We start from the raw sequence: 21,007 nt of genomic DNA on the forward strand, positions 1-21,007 counted from the left end.
TTTTTTTTTTATCTATTTACTTTTCGTATTTTATTTTCTTATTTATTTATTTGTTAAAATTAATTTATCCCTTTAGTTTGTTATGTTTGCATACAGGTGTGTCCACACGTGTGTTCTATTTTAGTTAGGTTTGTGTTAGTATATTTTTCCAAGTGTGTATCTGTCTTTAATTTGTGTGTTTTGTTTTGTGTGACCTTGAAAAAAAAAAAAATGTGTTTCACAAAACTTTATTGGAGATCATAAGTAATAATTTAGCATCGATTACAACAGTATGTAATAACAGATTAGAAAAGCACCACAAGCCCAGCTACATCAAAATATCTATCAGGAGTACATTTTTTAGGTAACACTTTACTTAAATCCTATATTCATAATGAATTGGAAATGCATTTATATGGCATTTAATTGCATAAATAATGCAATAAATATACTCACAGTTATATATTAGCAATTCCCTTTACTTATAGCCTGTAATGACCTGAGAGCATAACACTCTGTAAGATTAGTGTTTACACAGTTCTTATGATTTATAAAGGATTATGCATGTAATTAAACTACTTAAGAGTACACATACACACTCATGCATTTAATTATAAATCATTATGCACTTACAATGCATTATGAATACAGGATTTAAGTGTTACCAGATCTTGCTCTATAATTCAGAAATATACTACAATATATATTCCCTCTATGCTCCTAACCCTACACAAACTAAAGTGGAGTGAGCAGTATATTAGCAGGAAGCTTTACTGTAAATGATAAGCATGTATGTGTAATTTGTATAGAACCATTTTACGTTTTGAATATATAAGTATGTCAGGCCAATGATTAAATCAACTGGTCATGTCTTTGGGTGAAGCATGTCATTATCCCACAGTTCCATCTTAAGGATGGCTTTGGCTCTGGGAGACATGGTTCCCTTCACAATGAAATTTGTATTGGAATACTTTTGCTCATTCCCTGAACAGTTATCTCTGATGAAGGGACCGCTCTCGTAGTACATCAAGTTGAACAGAGACCCATCACAGCCACGGTTGGCATCAAAAATGCCCAGAGCAAACCAGTTTTCATACCGATTGTAATTGTAAGGAACAGAGAACATGATGGCTAAACGGCAGACAGCGTCACTCTTGTTGTTTGCGCAGACATCATATGTCAGGACTCCAACACAGCCATAGGCTTTTTCAGGATTTTTGGTAAAAGAACAAGATTCCATTGTTCCTTTCCTGACTGTAGGCTGTGGAGGGCTGTGGCTGTAGCCGGAGCTGGTGAAGACCCTTAGTTGGAGACAGAGTTTATTCAGTACACATGTTTTCTGTTATGTATACTATTGTGAAAATGCACACATATGCCAAGCACACTCATATACCACACAAACACATGCCAAACATACATATACCACACACACTTACATAAGAAACACACTCATATATAAAAATACATATTCTAAACTCTGATAAACCAAAATACACACATACCAAACACACTCATATAACAAACACACATTCCAGACATCCACACATACCAAACATTCATTTAAAACACACTCTTATACAAAACATACATATACCACACACACACACACACATATATATATATATATATATATATATATATATATATATATATATATATATATATACCCAAAACACACACCAAACATACACCTCATGTTAAAAATACACCAAATGTCTTTCCTCTGACAGTGAAGCTAACAGTACAGCTGAGATTTCTCACTTTTCATGGTTATGAATATATGAGAAATATTTATTTCAGGATATAATCACCATGCTATTTAAAAGGCAGCAAGGGGAGATATTGGAATATGGAGCACTCGTACTGACCTTGGATTCTTTAGGATGTATTTTGTGCTGAAATTGCTGATTTGTATGGCAACATTTCTATTTGTGTCCACATTACTGGATATCTGTTCAATGGTGGTTCCCAACAGAGACACTCCAGCGATGATAGCTGACGAAATTGCTGCCATTTTCCTAGGTGTAGAAAACATGAATATTTATGAATAGCATAATATAGGATTAAAAGGAATTTGGAAAGCATGGTATGATATATACCGTGTAAATGTTGAAATGTTAACGCTAAAATAAATTTTATTTCAAGCGGTTCTTAACTTAGAGTTTTAGAGATTATTTCAGCTACATTCTTTAATTTTTTTAACTGCTGTTCTGTTGATCATCTAAACAGAAGTATTTCTGAGATCACCAAATTGAATGCTTACCGTAGAAGCAGACAGTGAGTGGTGATCCAGCACAAGATAAAAGAAGAAAGCAAGAAGAGCAAACGTGTCTGAGGATGCCAACGAAATCTTAGAATATAGTGATCCGCCATGTGCTCCACCCACACACACAAGCCCTTCCCACACACAGCACTCACTAAACACTACCTTTCTTTATCACTCACAATGCTGTTGTTGTGTCTGCTCAGTCTTTACACTTAAAAAGTTATTGTTAGTTTCCTTTTTGTGGTTTAAGAAAAATGGGATCCACGGCATGAACCATCCAAGCATCATAAGTCTTCGGGTGACAGTGACAGAAAGCAGAGAGTGCCAGAGTGTATCAGAGTATCAAGCCCTCCGCTCCATGATTCAGAAGTTGCTTAGTCCAGTAAACTAGCAAAGGACTTGGCATAGCAGCCACAGAGGCTCTATTCTGCCTATTAGAGCTCCGTGGAGCATCACAATCATTTAGAAGCTGTATTCTTAGTGTTCCTTTAACTTTAATTTGGTTTGACCGAAACAACATATAGTTCAAGTGTCAAGTTTATTTGTTGTTTGCACAAAATGTCGAGCATTGAAATGCTTTTGGTGAGACATCACTGAGAAATAATTGTACACTAGGGTAGGACTAATAAACATACTAAATACCTAGAATTATATTAAATATACAGGCAATATACACAAAATATACAGAATAAACAGAAACAGGAGGGTCTTGTGTAAGGAACTCTACATTCTGTGCAAATGTAATCAGGACCGCCCCAATGAGGCGGGGTCTAAAACACACACCTATCTGCCTTTTAAAAGCTGGAGCGCTGAGACAGAGAGTCATCCCCAACTGAACAGCACACCTTTAAGGTAAGACATGTACGCTTGTTTTTCAAAGATAACATTTATTCAGCTTTCACATGCATGTATGTGTCTCTCCCATTTCAGTGGAAGAAAGGCAGACTTTACTAGAGATGGCCGCTGCCATAGCTGGTATTGCATCAGCAGTAATAGCTGGAGCCTCACTGCTCGGCACGAGTGTTGAAAAGATCTCCAAAAGTATAAACACTGACAGGAATGTCACCATAAATATATGCAACTACAGTGAGAAATACATCCTGAGGAACCCGAGGTGAGGAAAAAAAAAAAAAATGAATGAAGGAGTTGAGATGTGCCTGAAGTCCAGGCTTTCAGCTTTAATTCAAGTGGTTTAACAAAAAATATTGCATTAATCATTCAAGAATTACAGAAATGTGCAGACATTTCCTAATTAGAGACAGGCTCAAATGTAATGTAATTGGAAAATTGATTATAAGTCATTTAATCTCTAGGTGTTGCCTGTTCCCTCCTTATTTCATGACAAATTTGGAACATTGAACATTCATTTGCTTGATTTCCATGGGAACCCAAATGTCAGATATTTACACATAAACATTTAATTAAATATCACAATGATTAATTAAATTAATAAGAGATCAGGAATAAAATATGTTGCTGCTTCACCTAATTAATTAATTTTTACACCCAAGATCATTGACAACATGTATTGATAACTGTGTGTTTTGGTTTTTGGGGCAGAGTGTTCACCTCAAGTGGATACGGCCATGATCCTCCTCAACCCACCATAAGAAAAAACACCTCAGAGGCCTGTTCATTCACCAAAAACCCTAACAAACTGTATGGTTGCACAGGTGTCCTGACATATGACGTCGCTGTAGATGAGGACTGTCCCGCCATCTGCTGCATAGCCATCATGTTCTCTGTTCCTCACTACTACAGACAGTACCAGAACTGGTTTGCTCTGGGCATTTTCAACCCCAACCATCCCTGTGATAAGGCTCTGTTCAACCAGATGTACAACAACAGCGGCCCCTTCGTCAGAGATGACTGTTCAGGGAGTGAAGTTAGATATGAGAAACATGCCATTGAATTAAAAGGAACCATGAGTCCCAGAGCAAAAGCAATCTCTAAAATTGAGCTTTGGGATTATTAGCTGGTAATTTCATTTTGTTGTTTTAAGTAGGGAGAAATAATGACAAAGTTGACTTCGACTTTTAAAGAGCCTTTAATGCAGATAAAATAATTTAAAAATGTTCTTGTATGCTGTAATGAGTTTGCCAGTGCAATGCTCTTTCAAATAAACAAAATGATTTTAAACCTAAAGCTTTTTTTATTATTATTATTTATTTACATTGTGGTGGAGAAAATAAATTCAAGTATTAAGAATTGAAATCTAACGGAGCATTTGCAATGAGAAAGTAGTTTATTTAACCTTAAGGTGGTCAACATACAATAGCACAGAGTATTATGTGAATGTGGACAAAGATGATGTTTTCACAGAGAGTTTATAGAGGTAGTTTATACGTCATAAGCATAAGTTAATCACTCTAGGTTTCTGCAAGCTTAGTTTCCTTAGAGACATCCCAGTTTGATATACAAGATGAGGGACAGAATGTTTTGTTCTGATAAAGCTCTGACCTCAAACTGACCTGACATACTTAGTTTGTGAGTTCTGTTGACGATTAGAAATGAATATACAGACAAAACAAGCAGACAGGGTCTTTCAACAGAGATGTAATTTCCATTACAATTCTTCCCCTTGCCTCTAAGGACACTAAGAACATACAGGTAACTTTAGAATCTGCATACTGAAAAGGAAACATATTACTACACATAGGTTAAAATAGGAAAAAATAATATATAAAATGTTTACAAAATATGTTAAAAATACAAGAACTAAATACCCACTATTAAATGTTAGACTTTCTGCAACAGTTTCATAAATTCTCATATTAAAAAATAGTAATAAAATATTGTAATAGTCATCACATTTAAACTGAGTTATTTGTTTGTTCAATTTCAATATAGGAGGTGGTTTTAAAGAATTCTGTCTCATATAGGAACGTTTTTGCCCTGTAAAGGACTGGCGCCCCCTCCACGGTGTATTTCCTCCTTGCGCCCAATGATTCCAGGTAGGCTCTGGACCCACCGCGACCCTGTATTCGATAAGCGGTTACAGATAATGAATGAATAGGAACCTTTTTGTAGCATTAACTGAGAATGTAGATTTAAATGTTCCTGCATGAATTTGCTAGTAAGGTTATAACTAGTTGTGTCCAAACTCATCCAAGCTTTATTCACTTCATCATATATATTTTCAGTAACTGAAGATTCAAAAGGATCAGTAGTGGAATGGGGCATTAATGAACATACAATGCATGTGTCGTTTGCATTACCAGTTAGTTGTCTTCACTGTGAAGTTCACATATTGCCAGTAAACATTTTTAGTGTAGTGTTTGAACCTCTCTGTTGTCTCAGGTTTTGCTTCCCTGCATATTTTCACGACGCTGTCAGGACGATGCAGGCGAAAATGAATGCTTGCACTTTGCAGAAGTTGAACAAGATGTAAAATTTTCCTGCCATGGTGATTTTGTTGTGTCTTTTCAGAGGCTGGGGCTCTTTTGCAGTGTGAGATGTGGACCCACGTGTCCCTCCGAGCAATCTTTACTGCGGTGTGAGTAGTCAGGAGCACCTGGAACGGTCCTTGCAAGTGATCCGCTTTCCAGTTCGCCCTCTTGTAGACCTTAGTCAGGATCCAATCCCCAGGACTCACTGTGTCCTGTAACTGCTGGGCTTGGTAGAGATTCTTTCACCCTCCTGTGGACATCAGACAAAACAGAACACAACATTGCACAATATTTTTGCATGTGATCTTCTTCCAAGGCTAGTGTTTCTCTTTTGGGAGCACATCCTGTATTTGGCGGACGGCCATACATTATCTCGAAAGGGGAGAGTTTCGTCCTGGATGACACTCTTTGTCTCATACTCATGCACACCAGCGGCAGGGCTTCCACTCAGTTTAGTCCCATTTATTGACACACTTTGATCAGTTTTAGTTTATTGGTGCCATTTGCTCTTTCTACCGCCCCTGCACTCTACACAGTGTGTAGTGACATGCCAATTACTTCGCTGATGTGTGTTAAAATCTTGCTAACCAAGGATGACCCATTGTCAGATTAGATTTTCCTAGGAACACCAAACCTAGGGACAATTTCCCTCAACAGTATTTTTGCTACTGTTAGTGCATCTTGGTGAGAAGTGGGGTAAGCTTCTACCCATTTTGAAAACATGTCAATGATCACAAGCACATTTCTTTTTCAGACATGGTATTAATTCAATAAAATCCATTTGTAGGTGATCAAAAGACATTTCAGGTTCTGGATGTCCATGTGTGTGTTTATGTGAAATGGCTCCTGTCGAGTTTACCTTCAGACAGTTGAGACACTTTTTTGAAAAACCTTTTGAGTAATTTGAGAAGCCTTTTACAAACCACTGTTGTTTTACTTCATCTACCATTCCTCCCCTCGAACAATGGTCCACTCCATGGGCCATTTTCACAAAGTAAGGAAAGTAGGAGGGTCGACATGGTTTGTTGTTTGGTCCCAACCAGATTTTCCCATTAAACGTACACCCTGAGTTTCACCATGTTTTCACATATTTCAACAATGGTGGCTTGTATTAAAAACACCCCATGCAGCTGAGAAGGCAGCATCTGCTCTCGCGTTACCCAATGCTTCTCGGGTTTTATCACTTGTATGTGCGCGAACATGTACTACTGCCACCTGTTTTGGTAAAATAATGGCATCCAGAAGTGCTGACACTAGTAGGTGATGTGCAAATTGCCTTACCTGATGATGCTAGAAAATGTCTTTGTTTCCACATGGTCCCAAAGCTGTGAACAACCTTGTAACTGTACATGGAGTCTGTGTAGATGGTGACTGCTTTTTCTTTGGCTAGTTTGCATGCCTCAGTCAGTGCAACTAGTTCAGTAGCCTGTGCTGAAAAACTAGAAAGTAGGCTACCTGTAAGCAAAGTGTCTGTTAGTGTAACAACAGCAAACCCCATTTGTGTCACGCCTTTGGAGTCTTTGTAGCCTGATCCATCTACATAGAGAATTAAATCAGCATTATCGAGTGGAAAATCTTTCAGGTCAGTTCGTGGAGAGCAGACAAGGTCCAGTGTGTGCAGACAGTCATGGGACTCCCTGTTCTTTGGGAAGGAGAGTAGCTGGGTTCAGCACTGTACACCTTTTTACTGTAACACTTGGCATTTCTGACAATAATGTGTGATATTTAAGCCACTAAGATGTAATGTCTGTTTTTCCAGCAAGATCATGGATACTGCATGTGGAACATGACTGGAGTCAAACTATCCGCACTTTGGAAACTGACGGTCAAGCCATCCGCGCTTCAAATCCGAATGCACGTATAGGCGCGTCATTACGGTTTTTCATTGCGGAGAACACCACATCCGCTTTGGGACAGATAGAGAGTCTGAAACCCGCGTTTGAGCAGCGATGTCTCTGTTACTAAATAAATGCACGCAGTGCTAAAATGGACTAAATGGGCTAAAATTAACAAGCCATTAGGAATATATTTCGTTTTAAATCACTTTAAAGAGGCAAAACACGCTTTGATTATTTCATACATTTACGTATTTTTTTTTACTTTTCTATAAACACTTAACTGGCTTTGAATAGTAATCCTGGTGGACATGTAGAAATACAGATTACATTTTACTGTCATTAAACACAGGGACCTCACTGTATAATATTCTCATGGATTTATACTGAATACTTAGCAATATGGATTTCTCAAAAACTACCCATAATGCCTAAACCATTCCACTGTCATTAAACAGAGGGACCTCTTGGCGATTAACTGTATGATTTTGGCAAAATTTCACTGTATACTTTTCTCATAAACTCATACTGAATACATTCCAATATGGATTTCTCAAAAATTACCCATAATGCCTAAACGATTCCACTGTCATTAAACAGAGGGGCCTCTTGGCTATCAGCTGTATGATTTTGGTAGAATTTCACTGTGTACTTTTCTCATAAACACATATTACATACTTACTGATATGGATTTCTCAAAAATTACCCATAATGCCTAAACTATTGTACTGTCATTAAGCAGAGGGACCTCTTGGCTATCAGCTGTATGATTTTTACAGAATTTCACTGTATATGCTTCGCATAGATAAGAAAGATATTTTCTGAAGCCCATGGGAAAGGACCTTGTGCATTTTCATATCATATGGCAAAAGCATTTGAGTTACAGTTGTTTTTCTGTGATGCTTGGAAGGCAGACTGCACAGCTGTTTTTAAACAGAATCTGTAAATACACAGTAATTCAAGTTCTTCATAATTTTGATAATCATTAACGTTCAAGTTGTTAGGATGTTGGAGTTGGGGGGGTTAGAGGTGGTTCGGTATAGGTTGGAAACTAACCCTAGCTGTCTATGTTTTTGAACATAACCTACATGACAACCAATCAAATGAGAGCATCCGTCCGCTACAGAGCAACCCAGAGTACAGCATGCCATGCTTATGTAACTGCAGGGAAGAGACCACTGATGCAACAGCAGAATATATAGTGCCTTGCGAAAGTATTTGGCCCCCTTGAACTTTTCAAACTTTTGCCACATTTCAGGATTCAAACATAAATATATTCACTATCTGTAAGCGCTTATCCAGTTCAGGGTCGCGTTGGGTCCAGAGCCTACCTGGAATCATTGGGCGCAAGGCGGGAATACACCCTGGAGGGGACGCCAGTCCTTCATAGGGCACATAAATATATGAAATTTTAATTTTTTGTGAAGAATCAACAACAAGTGGGGCACAATCTTGAAGTGGAATGAAATGTATTGGATGTGTCAAACTTTTTTAACAAATAAAAAACTGAAAAGTGGGACGAGCAATATTATTCGGCCCTCTTGCGTTAATAATATTGCATGCCCCACTTTTCAGTTTTTTATTTGATATTTTGTTTTATTCAAGATTGTGCCCCACTTGTTGTTGATTCTTCACAAAAAATTAAAATTTCATATATTTATGTTTCCAAGCATCACAGAAAAACAACTGTAACTCAAATGCTTTTGCCATATGATATGAAAATGCACAAGGTCCTTTCCCATGGGCTTCAGAAAATATCTTTCTTATCTATGCGAAGCATATACAGTGAAATTCTGTAAAAATCATACAGCTGATAGCCAAGAGGCCCCTCTGTTTAATGACAGTGGAATCGTTTAGGCATTATGGGTAAATTCGGAGAAATCCATATCAGTACGTGTGTAATATGTGTTTATGAGAAAAGTACACAGTGAAATTCTACCAAAATCATACAGTTAATAGCCAAGAGGCCCCTCTGTTTAATGACAGTGGAATGGTTTAGGCATTATGGGTAATTTTTGAGAAATCTATATTGGTAAATGTTCAGTATGAGTTTATGAGAAAAGTACACAGTGAAATTCTACCAAAATCATACAGCTGATAGCCAAGAGGCCCCTCTGTTTAATGACAGTGGAATGGTTTAGGCATTATGGGTAATTTTTGAGAAATCTATATTGGTAAATGTTCAGTATGAGTTTATGAGAAAAGTACACAGTGAAATTCTACCAAAATCATACAGCTGATAGCCAAGAGGCCCCTCTGTTTAATGACAGTGGAATCGTTTAGGCATTATGGGTAATTTTTGAGAAATCTATATTGGTAAATATTCAGTATGAGTTTATGAGAAAAGTACACAGTGAAATTCTACCAAAATCATACAGTTAATAGCCAAGAGGCCCCTCTGTTTAATGACAGTGGAATGGTTTAGGCATTATGGGTAATTTTTGAGAAATCTATATTGGTAAATATTCAGTATGAGTTTATGAGAAAAGTACACAGTGAAATTCTACCAAAATCATACAGCTGATAGCCAAGAGGTCCCTCTGTTTAATGACAGTGGAATGGTTTAGGCATTATGGGTAGTTTTTGAGAAATCCATATTGCTAAGTATTCAGTATAAATCCATGAGAATATTATACAGTGAGGTCCCTGTGTTTAATGACAGTAAAATGTAATCTGTATTTCTACATGTCCACCAGGATTACTATTCAAAGCCAGTTAAGTGTTTATAGAAAAGTAAAAAAAAATACGTAAATGTATGAAATAATCAAAGCGTGTTTTGCCTCTTTAAAGTGATTTAAAACGAAATATATTCCCAATGGCTTGTTAATTTTAGCCCATTTAGTCCATTTTAGCACTGCGTGCATTTATTTAGTAACAGAGACATCGCTGCTCAAACGCGGGTTTCAGACTCTCTATCTGTCCCAAAGCGGACGTGGTGTTCTCCGCAATGAAAAACCGTAATGACGCGCCTATACGTGCATTCGGATTTGAAGCGCGGATGGCTTGACCGTCAGTTTCCAAAGTGCGGATAGCTTGACTCCAGTTGGAAACATGTAGGGTGATATTTGCATACCTCACTATGGTCGGCGGCGCCTATAAAAAAAATCACTCATTGTTATATCCGTCAGTATATCTCAAGTATTACAGGTCCAAAGTCGACAGTCATTGTACCGAATTAAAGCTTAAAATCACTGAATTTCATTGATTTAATCATTTCAAATATAATCTCACTCGATAAATAAGTATTTTTGGAATTTACTGGAAATTGTTATGAAAAAATATTAGTGACAGTACAGATTTTCAGATTTTTCACGGCGCCATTTTTGAGTAATGTGTACATGTCGTACACCAATCGTACGCTCAGACTCTCAGGATCACGGAGATATACACTAAAATATAGGACTAAGGAATTAAAGCCAAAAAAAATAAGATATTCCAAACCTCCTCGATGAAAAAAACATTGCTTCTTGAAGCCTGAAGAGCCCACAAGGGGCTCACACACAAAGCTAACACAGCAGCACTTACCTTAGATAGTCCCCTTCAAAACTAGACTAAATCTGAGTCAAACTTCTCCGTCAAACCATTCTTGAGTAATCCTCATGTTTGTGTCAAGAGTACTGGCCGAAATAAAAATCTCGAAAAAATAATACACATTTTCAAAAAATAATTCAAATATGATCGCCGTGGACCCATGTCACTGCCGCGTAGCTTAGGCGCTCAGCTTTCCAACGACATGCCAATCAAATCTGTCGACCAATCAGGGGCAGAGTTATGGCAATGTGCCCTCAAGGAGGCGGGGCAAACACGCAGCAGAGCGCATATGTTTTCAGCGCCAAACAGACCCAGACATCGCGAGAGAGACTCAAACGGTTCTGTATGACAGCCACAAGCTCCACAAACAATAATCAAGTCAATAAACATTTTTTAAAGCTTAGATGTCTTTTACTAGCTACATTTCCCCCACCGAGGCCATTTAAATGCAGCAGGGGGTGTGGGGGAGGTTGCCTTGCTCTACAGCCAATCAGAGTGCAGCTCTTGCCTTTTAACACATCAGTCATTTAAAGGAACACTGTACTCTGTAAGAAACAAGTATAAACAACAGAAATAAAATCAGTATATTAGAATAAAACACACCATACCTAAGGGTTTTTACTGTTAGGTAAGGGGTAAATGGCCACTTGGTGAGGGACAGGAGAAGAGTTTCTCATAGAAAGTAAAGAAAAACACTAAGATGTTGACATTAGGTCTAGACAAGATATATACACTGTATTTTTGCAGTAAAAGTAATAGTTTTCCTTATGGAGAGCTTGGGGTCTAAAGAGACACTTGGAGAGGCCATCTGTTCACTGTCTGCTCCAGTTTCAATAACTTCAAATCAGTAGGAGGTATCAACTCCAAATTTTACCTGATGAAAGTAGATCCCTGGAGACACAATTTTAAAAAGAAAAAAGTAATGGGACTCATGAACTCTTCAGTTTATAGTCACTGACATTTTTTTTCCAAAAATAAGACAATGACCTCTAAATGGTTTCTTCTACAAATTTGAAGGGTTTTCTGTAAAAATAAATCATGAAAATGCTCTAGTTTATTCACTGCAAGAGGAATGGGAATATCGGCTTCACATATCGGCCATCGGCCACTACTGCTGTCTAAAAATCGGCATCAGCATCAGCCATCAAAAAACCCATATCGGTCGATCACTAAACTGGAGCAGAACTGTGAGCGTGTGCAGAATTGGATTTGTGCACCTGTAGTGAAAAATTTATGAAGGTGCTGCTGTTAAGCTGTACTTGTATATAAATCTATAGGTTTGCAACTCCTGACGTGATTTTCTCTGTGACTTCAAATTTACTAATGCATGTGTGACTATTTTCTACAACTACAAATTTCATTGTCACAGGTGCTCAGGGGTTTTCGCGCCAAATATACTTCCATAAACTACAATAAATATAATAATAAATTATTATAATTATAATAATAAACATTTTAAAATTCATTAAGCTTACACTGATTTTGTCTGAGTATATCTTTATAATAGCTGCTTAGTTTCATTATTGAAATAGACAACCATAGAAAATCAGAGTAATTTGGAGAAAGGTTTTTTATTTTTTACAAATGGGAAAGTTTGAGGCCTGTTAAGGGGACTCACATAACTATACTGAGAAAAATTAATGGAATGTTAATAGAACCATTATTTGAAATAAAATCTCAACTTCTGACACTGCACTGGTGACTGTTCCTCTTATCTAACACAAGGTGCAAAAAAACCAACAACAAAATAAATGCTGAAGGAAAGATGAATCTGGAAACATCAAGAAAAATTGACTTTTTTCACTTTCAGCGAACATTTCCAAAGCAGAGTTTCCACAACCATAATAGAATGTTAAGCGAATGTTTTTACATTGCACATAATCAGAACATTCAAAGACAATGTTCCTAGAATATAAAATTGTCAGTGCAAATGAAGTTAAGATCATATTCTGAGAATGCTATCCTAAATTCAGTATTAAGCAAACTGGACAGATTATTGTTGAGGGAACATTCCAAAGCAACCAAAACAGAACATTATGGAAACGTTCTAAGAACATTCCAAGACAATGTCCTTGAATGTTAAATTATTCGTGTAAATAATGTTGAGGTAACATTCCCAGAACATTTTTGTAACTTGAGAATGACGTTGTGAGAACCTGTATTTTATACAACTATTTCAGTTAGCCTGAACCATCAAATACACTCTAGCAAGGTATCAAACATGTTAACTATATTTTAGCTAATGCTAATGTTAACCTGTATTTCACATAACTATTTCAGTTTGCCAGAACCACCAATAAAATACATAACTAGTAAGGTATCAAACCTGCTAGCTTAAGCTTAGCTAATGCTAACATAAACCTTGGTTTACACAAAAATTTCAGTTTGCCAGAACCACCATTAAAATACACAGGAACATTGCTAGCAAGGTATCAAATAAGCTAACCGTTAGCTAGTTAACTAGCTACCTAGCAAGGTTATTTGTTTCATAATAGCTTATTGAGTGTTAACACAAGTGTTAAGGACTTTAGTGTTAACTTAGTTTGGTAGATATTGGCCAGTTTGGGTTAACATCTCTTAACTAGTAATATTAACCCAGCTAGCAAGATAGATCTGGCCCAATTCCGGCTGCACGTTGGCACTGTCGGCTGGCTGAGGCTCGGTGTGAATGTGGCACCCTTCATCTGGCCCAATTTTGGCTGCTCGTTGGCACTGTCTGCTGGTTGATGTTTGGCGTGAATACGGTACCATGTATCTGGCCCAATTCCGGTTGCATGTTGGCTGGCGAGGCGATTGTCTTTGCAGTTAGTATACTGCACTGAGCATTTTGTAAATACTGCATATTAATTGTATGTGGCCCACATCTAAAAATAAAAAGACAATACTGGTAACTGTCTGGAAAATAATGTAAAATATGTTAAATAAACAGAATCATTATTTTAACTTGTTAAATGCCATACATAGGTAAGCTTTGTTAATATTGTAATATTTTAAAAACTGATATAATGATTAAGACATGAACAACAGAAATGATTATGATAAATAGGGCAAGTTAATATGGAGACAGTGCTGTGCTGAAAGGAGGAAAAGACTGGACTGGAACGATAGCTTTACAATGAATGAACTCTGCAAATGTCCCCTGGATGTTATTTTGTAGGGTCGCAAAAATTTTACAGGGGACGTTCTTATAGGACCTTTATAGGACCACCAGGAGACCTTAAGAGGACTATGATGGGAAATTCGTTTAAAAGACTTTAGATTTAAGGACTATCAAAAAACATCAGAGGACTATAATGGGATATTTGTAGGACCACCAGGAAACTTTCGGAGGACCATGATGGGACGTTTGAGGAAAGTCCTTTAAAAGTCTTTTTTTGACTTTCTTAGGACATTTGTTAGGACATTATTGTTAATTACTGACTTAATTTAACAGACATAATTTATGTAACCATTACATTCTCACTGATATAAGTACTAAGGAACATTAAGATTCACACAGCTATTGTGAAGTGTAAAAAAATTAAGCATTATACTTCAAAAGAAACAAGCTTTGTTTTATTCATTTCACAGCCCGAGCAGATGCAACAAGAATGTATATATCTATCAGCAACCCTGCCAAAACTTTATCCTTCTATCTACAATTATTTAATTTCACCATCAGGAGGAGACAAACTGCAAATTAATAGTGGATATGTGTTTTTTTTAGATGTGTAAATAGAAATTCATATAAAATTATGAAAAAGTTAGTCCATATCGATTTCATTTACAGTTAAAAAAGAAAAAAAAGGTAGCATGGATATCCAATAACACGACAAATAAAAAAATGAAAAATGACATTTACCTAGTTATTTCTGAATTTACCACCAATACATGGCGCAACCAACCAACAAACAACAAAACCAGACAATTAAACTACTGTTTTTTAAAGTGTTTATTTTAATCCGGTTCCAAAGTGGTGCAGCTACCAAACCTGCAACACAACAGTTTTCTAAAAAAAGAGACTAAATCTTTGAAGAAGGATTTCACACTGATAAATGTGGGTAAAATACACAAAACCTAACAGCAACACTTTCACACAGGTGACATACTAACTACAGTTCTTACTCCAACAAAGATGCTTTGCACTGCCTTAAATGTTTATTTTGGTCCGATAGATATTTCAAGTTCAGTGCAAACCACAGTCTAAAATGAATCGTGAAGGCTATGGTGAATTCAAAGACTGTCCAATACCACCGCTCCTTCGATGACAATAGCCATGTTCACAAGTGTCTGTGGTGTTCTCCTCATGTCTCTGGAATGGTACCATAAGTTAAAAATAAATAAATATATAACCACACCCTTATTATATTAATTATATTCAAATTGAAACATGATACAATAAACATGTAAATAAATATTTCAATGCACATAACTTTTTGGTTCAACTTACAATAAATGCTAACTATACAATTTTGCTATAAAAAATGTACCGTGGGGTATTTTAGACCACAATCCCAAAATTTACATTTACATTACATTTACAGCATGTAGCAGATGCTCTTATCCAGAGCGACTCACAAAAATGCTTAGTGTCCAAACAGAATGTTTATCCTAGCTAGTACAAATAGGTTCCAGTCTCTCCTTGAGCTCAGACACTACCAGAACAAGGGCCAGTGCTGATACCTAGAAAGAACTAAACTTGCACAGTATCTAGTCAGAGCAATACCTAGAAAGAACAAAACATAGTAAGTGCATCTACTCAGTGCTATATCTAGAAAGAACAAAATGTAGTAAGTGCAATACACAGCATTTAGTCAGTGCTCATACGTATAAGGACGTTAAGTGCAGTATGAGTGCAAAATTATCACTCAAAAAACAAGAAAAAACAGAAAAATCCAAGCCAAACCCTTTTTAAAAGTTCTACCATCTACTAAACTGTGCAAAATCAGGGTCCACATTTTTATTATTATTTTGGACAATGTTGTGCTTCCACACCAGTGTATCTGCAATATAGAAAAAAACATTTCAACATATTTTTTTTATTTACAACAGTAAATACATTTGTGAATATTTCCAGTTAAGTGTGTGTGTGTTTAGTTTTTGCAGGACTTACCATGAATTGCACTGAAATCTCTGCAGCGGTACGGTTGTGCAGCAGGTAGTGTCGCATTCACACAGCTCCAGGGTCCTGGGGTTGTAGGTTCGATCCCCGCTCTGGGTGATTGTCTGTGAGGAGTTTGTTGTGTTCTCCCCATGTCCGTGTGGGTGCTCCTCTTTCTATCCCAAAAACGCATGTTCGTAGGTGGACCGGCGACTCAAAAGTGTCCAGTGTAAGTGAGCGTGTGTCACCCTGCGAGGTACTGGCGCCACTCCGGGGTGTATTTCCCAACTTCCCTTCTCTGGGACCTAGTCATACACAGCTGCACGTAAATATAATTTCAGCATTAAAAAGTTCATACAAACATTATAATTAATAGCTGAATGATCTGTAGATATTTCAGATGCTCATATTTCTTGATAGGTGCTCTGAAACGTTGACATAGCCACGCACACCTCTACAATTGACAAGCTATCTTCCAATACCGGTAAACTGAATTTTAGCATTAAACAGCTGATACAAACATGATTTGAAAATACAAAAGTGATTTTTGAATGTAGATTTTTTTGTCTGTAGATGTTTATATTTCTTCCCTATGTAAGTGTTTTCTCTCCATCCATTTGAGTAGAATTTTAAAAAACTCATGTTAGTGAAGTGAGCTGAATATTTATGGTCATGCTTAATGTAGTTATTATACTGTCTAGAAGAATTACGAAATTTCTTGTGTTATCAAGAAGTATTTATTACACTAATGTAAGCTTTATGAGACAAGAGCCACGTTTGTAAATAAATAACATGTTACACACTAAACACTGATATATTTGATCTTATATTTAGTTGTTGATACATTTGTGTAAGCTAAAAGGCTTAAATGCTATAAATGTATAACTTGTATCTAATGGTCATTATAATTTGAAAACATGAAAATAAATTAAATAGTGTTCTCTGATTTTGCACAGTATTTTTCATATTATTAATACAATGGATCTAATTATTTTTCATGATCGAACATTCACACCTGTGGGGTGTAATCTCTTAACAAGACCTATTAAATGATATTGCAACTCACCAGGCAGATGTTTGATAGAGGTTCAAGCTCCCTTACTTTCAGTGGCAGTCCCCTTACAGCTGTAGCCCTCCTATGTCTGTTGTCTACAAGGTGGAAGAAAATTACATTCTGTATTTGTACACTTAATATAACTTTAAAACTCCAGTTACAGTAGGCTAGGGATGTTCTCATGTCTTAGACGTCTCTGGTCTTTAGACTGTATAATTTGATTTGCATGTTGGTATGCTATCAATAGGCATAAAGAATGTAGTTCTGAGGTCCATACAGGTGAGAGAGGGAGCGAGAGGAGCATGTTTATAATGTTACAATGTATACTATTACAATCAAATATCACAATACGGTGTAAAATTTGCTCTTAATAAGTAGCCTGCATGTCTGTGAAATTTGGCCCTGCCACTTTTTTTCACAAAAGAGAAATGCAGTTGTTTGTTGACCACTTCTTTTCTGTAAAACTGTTAGTAAAGGCTTAATTATCATGTCAAAAAATGAGCAGGTGAAAATAGAACACATACCACAGGTTAATTTTTGCCTCAACCACCACTGTTATGCTGCATGCCATGGCATCTTGTGAAAAAAAAAATATCAGAGGAAACCAGGGTTAATGTATGAGGGGTAAAATATAAAGCAAGTCTTGTCTAACATTTCTGTCTTTGAGTATTTCAAATGTAACATAAATTGCAAAAAAAAAGTTCATTTTAAGTGACTTCTAAGGTTGCAATAAAGGACTGAACAGAAGGCTTTTTTGTTCTGAGACTGTTTCCAGAAATAGTTAGATTATTATTCATTCATTATCTGTAACCGCTTATCCAAGTCAGGGTCGCGGTGGGTCCAGAGCCTACCTGGAATCATTGGGCGCAAGGTGGGAATACACCCTGGACCGCCAGTCCTTCACAGGGCTGTTACATTATTATAATTCTGTTAATGTAAAAGATGATTTCACTGTTATTTGATTGAGGTGGTGCTACAAAAAACCATTTTGTATCCAACTAATGACCAATTCTGAAAACAGTGTGAACTGCCATAGTTGCCAAAATAATTAAAAAGTAGGAATATTTGTGCTTGTGTGCTTATTTTTGAGTTTAGATCAGGATAAGTGAGAGTCTGCAAGTCACAGGTTACTGAATGCAGACAGCTTAGGACAGTGGTTCTCAAACTTTTTAGACCAAGTACCACCTAATATCAAATCAAAGCCTACAGGTACCACCTATCAATCTCATGTCTTGCTTGAATATTTGTAATTTGCATGCATTACACAAAGTTGAATTTGCATGCATTACACAAAGTTAAAAATTATAGAGCGAATATAAATAATTAGGCTTAAACTGAATGTTTTAAACACAATCATTTATGAAAACATATAGAATATGGGGGGAAATAAGCATTTTGAAAGAAATAAAAACATGAAGAAAGAACAATTTAATATGTGCTTTAATAGACTATAGGTGAAAAGAGTGCAGCACTTGAAGCAGGTGCTCACAGCGGCTCTCAGCACTTGTATCAGTAGGTCTAGGAGGCGCAACACTGTTAAACAGTGTTTTAGGACTCTGATGATACGAAGATCAGCCACGTCGTTTTCCTTCAGCTAAGCTAAATCTATTTATGCCTCTAGATTTAGTCCTTCTTGGCTTAGGAGTATTTCGTGGGGTTGGTCTCTGTTTGTTTATCTCATTTCCAATATGCCATTTTTGCAATAAAATCCAAATTACCCACATCTGTCTCTAGCCTTTGCCTACATTTATAAAGAAACTGAAACAGTGCTTTATTTACATAGATTTTGCAAAATGCTGGGAGATTGCGTTCCCTCCCTGGAAATAAGAAGCAGGGGAATGCTGCACCAGCCCTTCTCTTACAGACACTTTTTTATTATTATTTTTCTAAACAAACTACATTTACACAAACTTAATTATGAAAACCGTGGAATATTATGTAGTTTACACATTAACATTTTTCAGTTTCATCCATCCATCCATTATCTGTAAGCACTTATCCAATTCAGGGTCGCGGTGGGTCCAGAGCCTACCTGGAATCATTGGGCGCAAGGCAGGAATACACTCTGGAGGGGGCGCCAGTCCTTCACAGAGCAACACACACACACACACATTCACTCACACCTACGGACACTTTTTGAGTCGCCAATCCACCTATCAACGTGTATTTTTGGACTGTGGGAGGAAACCCACGCGGACACGGGGAGAACACACCAACTCCTCACAGACAGTCACCCGGAGCAGGAATCGAACCCACAATCTCCAGGCCCCTGGAGCTGTGTGACAGGCAGAGCACAAAATGACTTGACAAGTGAAGCTACATTTAGAGTCCACAAAAAGGTACAAAGGTGAGGTAATTCACATAGCCAACACACTCAGGTGGACTATGGACGGTGCCAAAGAAAAGAAAAGAAAAAGAACAAAACAACTTGACAGCCTATCCTACTAACTTCCCTAAGAAGAAGAAAAAATACACGAGTGAGTGGCACTCGCCCCTTACCTAGTGTATACAATAATTTACTATCAGTACTGTTTTACTAGCCTGTCCACACTGAGGTAGTGAACAACTGAAGGTTAGCACATAGTCACATTTGCTTACATAACTTTAACTCCACAAGCAAAAACAAATAGCTTAGCCACAAACAAAAACAACATGGCCTCCTCTCCCCAGCTCTCTCTCTCCTTTCTTCCAGCATGGGCCAAATTTAAACCAGAAGCCCCGCCTTCACTCCAGAAACAGCTCCTTTCATTGGTCAGATACAGGGGTTGCTGTTGATCACATGTAATAGGACAGGATTAAGAGAGCAAGGAAAAAGGGGTGTGGAGAAAAAAAAACAGACAGTCTTTCTGGCATGTAACAGTCTTTAGTGAGCCTTTCAAATATTTGAGACACTTTGAATATAAAGAGATAATATCCGTGGAAGGAAGCTAAATGTGCAGTTTTTCCACGGTATGGAAGTTGTGTTCGTATTTCGCCATCTAGCGGCGACAGAATGCAACTAGTGCAGCATTTAAAGTGAAAGAGAAGAAAATCCTAATGAATCGATTGCTTAACCTTTGTATCCTGGATGTGTATCTGATTCTTTTAACTCGTATTTTGGCATCTGAATTTCGTCTACTGAAATTGAGCAACTTCAAAATATATTGTTTGAATTTTTTTAAGCTTGGATTTTTTTATCTGAATTTATTAACCTTGAATAATGACAGTGAAAACGTTTTCTTGCAAAATTCACGAGTCCTATTCAAGAGCAATTATATTCAGATGCATAATTTCAGTGCAAAAAAATTCAGTGCTACAAATTCAAAGGTGGTAATATTTCAAAGTCTGAAGAGACAGATTTGCTTCCATATCACCAGCCTCAGGGAACAGCTTCCATTTAAGATGGACTGCAGCGGAAAGAAAACTAGTGTGGCAGGAAGAAATGCAAATAAGAGGTTAATTTAAGTTATTTAGATGAGATCCTTAGCATCAGTTGTAGCATAATCGTTTGTACTATAATATATCTTGGCACATTAGAAGTTCTGTAGTTAATGAATTTGTGTTCATAAGCAGGTTACAGTTTTTCATTAAAAATATTAAAGAAAATATATTGAAGTGAACAGAACATGTACATAATCTCTATCTGTTTAATTATAGAGCTGGAATTCAACAAGGAGTACAACTGAGGTGACTACAGTTAAGAGCGTTCTTTCACTACACTGCACATCCTGAAGATCTTTGTTGTCCAGGCTGCCAGAGATGAGGATACAGCTGATGTTTCCATCATTGTTGAGGGCAGTGAGTTATTGACAAAATGTGACAACACAGCAGAGGCTTGCAAACTGTTGATGGAACCGATGTATGCCATGAATCTGAGCCTAAGTGTCAAATTCC

The 21,007-nt window shown here is 37.0% G+C and overlaps 2 protein-coding genes across 3 annotated transcripts; one reads left to right on the plus strand and one right to left on the minus strand.

Annotated features, from left to right (window-relative positions):
* Positions 1-844: 844 nt before the first annotated feature.
* On the minus strand, positions 845-3,047 carry LOC136675168 (DELTA-stichotoxin-Hcr4a-like). The gene is made up of 3 exons (XM_066651593.1): positions 3,029-3,047; positions 1,848-1,997; positions 845-1,280 (listed from the first exon to the last, which is right to left on the minus strand). The coding sequence occupies exons 2-3, from the start codon at positions 1,991-1,993 to the stop codon at positions 845-847; spliced, it is 582 nt and encodes a 193-aa protein (XP_066507690.1). The 5' UTR covers positions 1,994-1,997; positions 3,029-3,047.
* A 13-nt stretch (positions 3,048-3,060) lies between these two features.
* Positions 3,061-5,549, plus strand: LOC136674970 (uncharacterized). 2 transcript variants are annotated; one of them, XM_066651316.1, is made up of 3 exons: positions 3,061-3,097; positions 3,176-3,359; positions 3,806-5,549. In XM_066651316.1, the coding sequence occupies exons 2-3, from the start codon at positions 3,202-3,204 to the stop codon at positions 4,218-4,220; spliced, it is 573 nt and encodes a 190-aa protein (XP_066507413.1). In that variant the 5' UTR covers positions 3,061-3,097; positions 3,176-3,201; the 3' UTR covers positions 4,221-5,549. The 2 variants fall into 2 exon arrangements, with proteins under 2 accessions (XP_066507413.1, XP_066507412.1); XM_066651315.1 differs by lacking the exon at positions 3,061-3,097 and having other exon boundaries at positions 3,117-3,359.
* Positions 5,550-21,007: the final 15,458 nt, after the last annotated feature.

This window comes from Hoplias malabaricus, chromosome 18 (assembly GCF_029633855.1).
Source record: "Hoplias malabaricus isolate fHopMal1 chromosome 18, fHopMal1.hap1, whole genome shotgun sequence".
NCBI classification, from domain to species: Eukaryota; Metazoa; Chordata; class Actinopteri; order Characiformes; family Erythrinidae; genus Hoplias; species Hoplias malabaricus.

What these genes read in the sequence shown, in the direction of transcription:
- LOC136675168 (XM_066651593.1), bottom strand. Translation starts at nt 1,993, where the DNA reads ATGGCAGCAATTTCGTCAGCTATCATCGCTGGAGTGTCTCTGTTGGGA. An exon ending in TACATCCTAAAGAATCCAAG is followed by an intron (nt 1,281 to 1,847) that starts GTCAGTACGAGT and finishes TCTCCAACTAAG; the next exon opens with GGTCTTCACCAGCTCCGGCT.
- LOC136674970 (XM_066651315.1), top strand. Translation starts at nt 3,148, where the DNA reads ATGCATGTATGTGTCTCTCCCATTTCAGTGGAAGAAAGGCAGACTTTA. An exon ending in TACATCCTGAGGAACCCGAG is followed by an intron (nt 3,360 to 3,805) that starts GTGAGGAAAAAA and finishes TTTTTGGGGCAG; the next exon opens with AGTGTTCACCTCAAGTGGAT.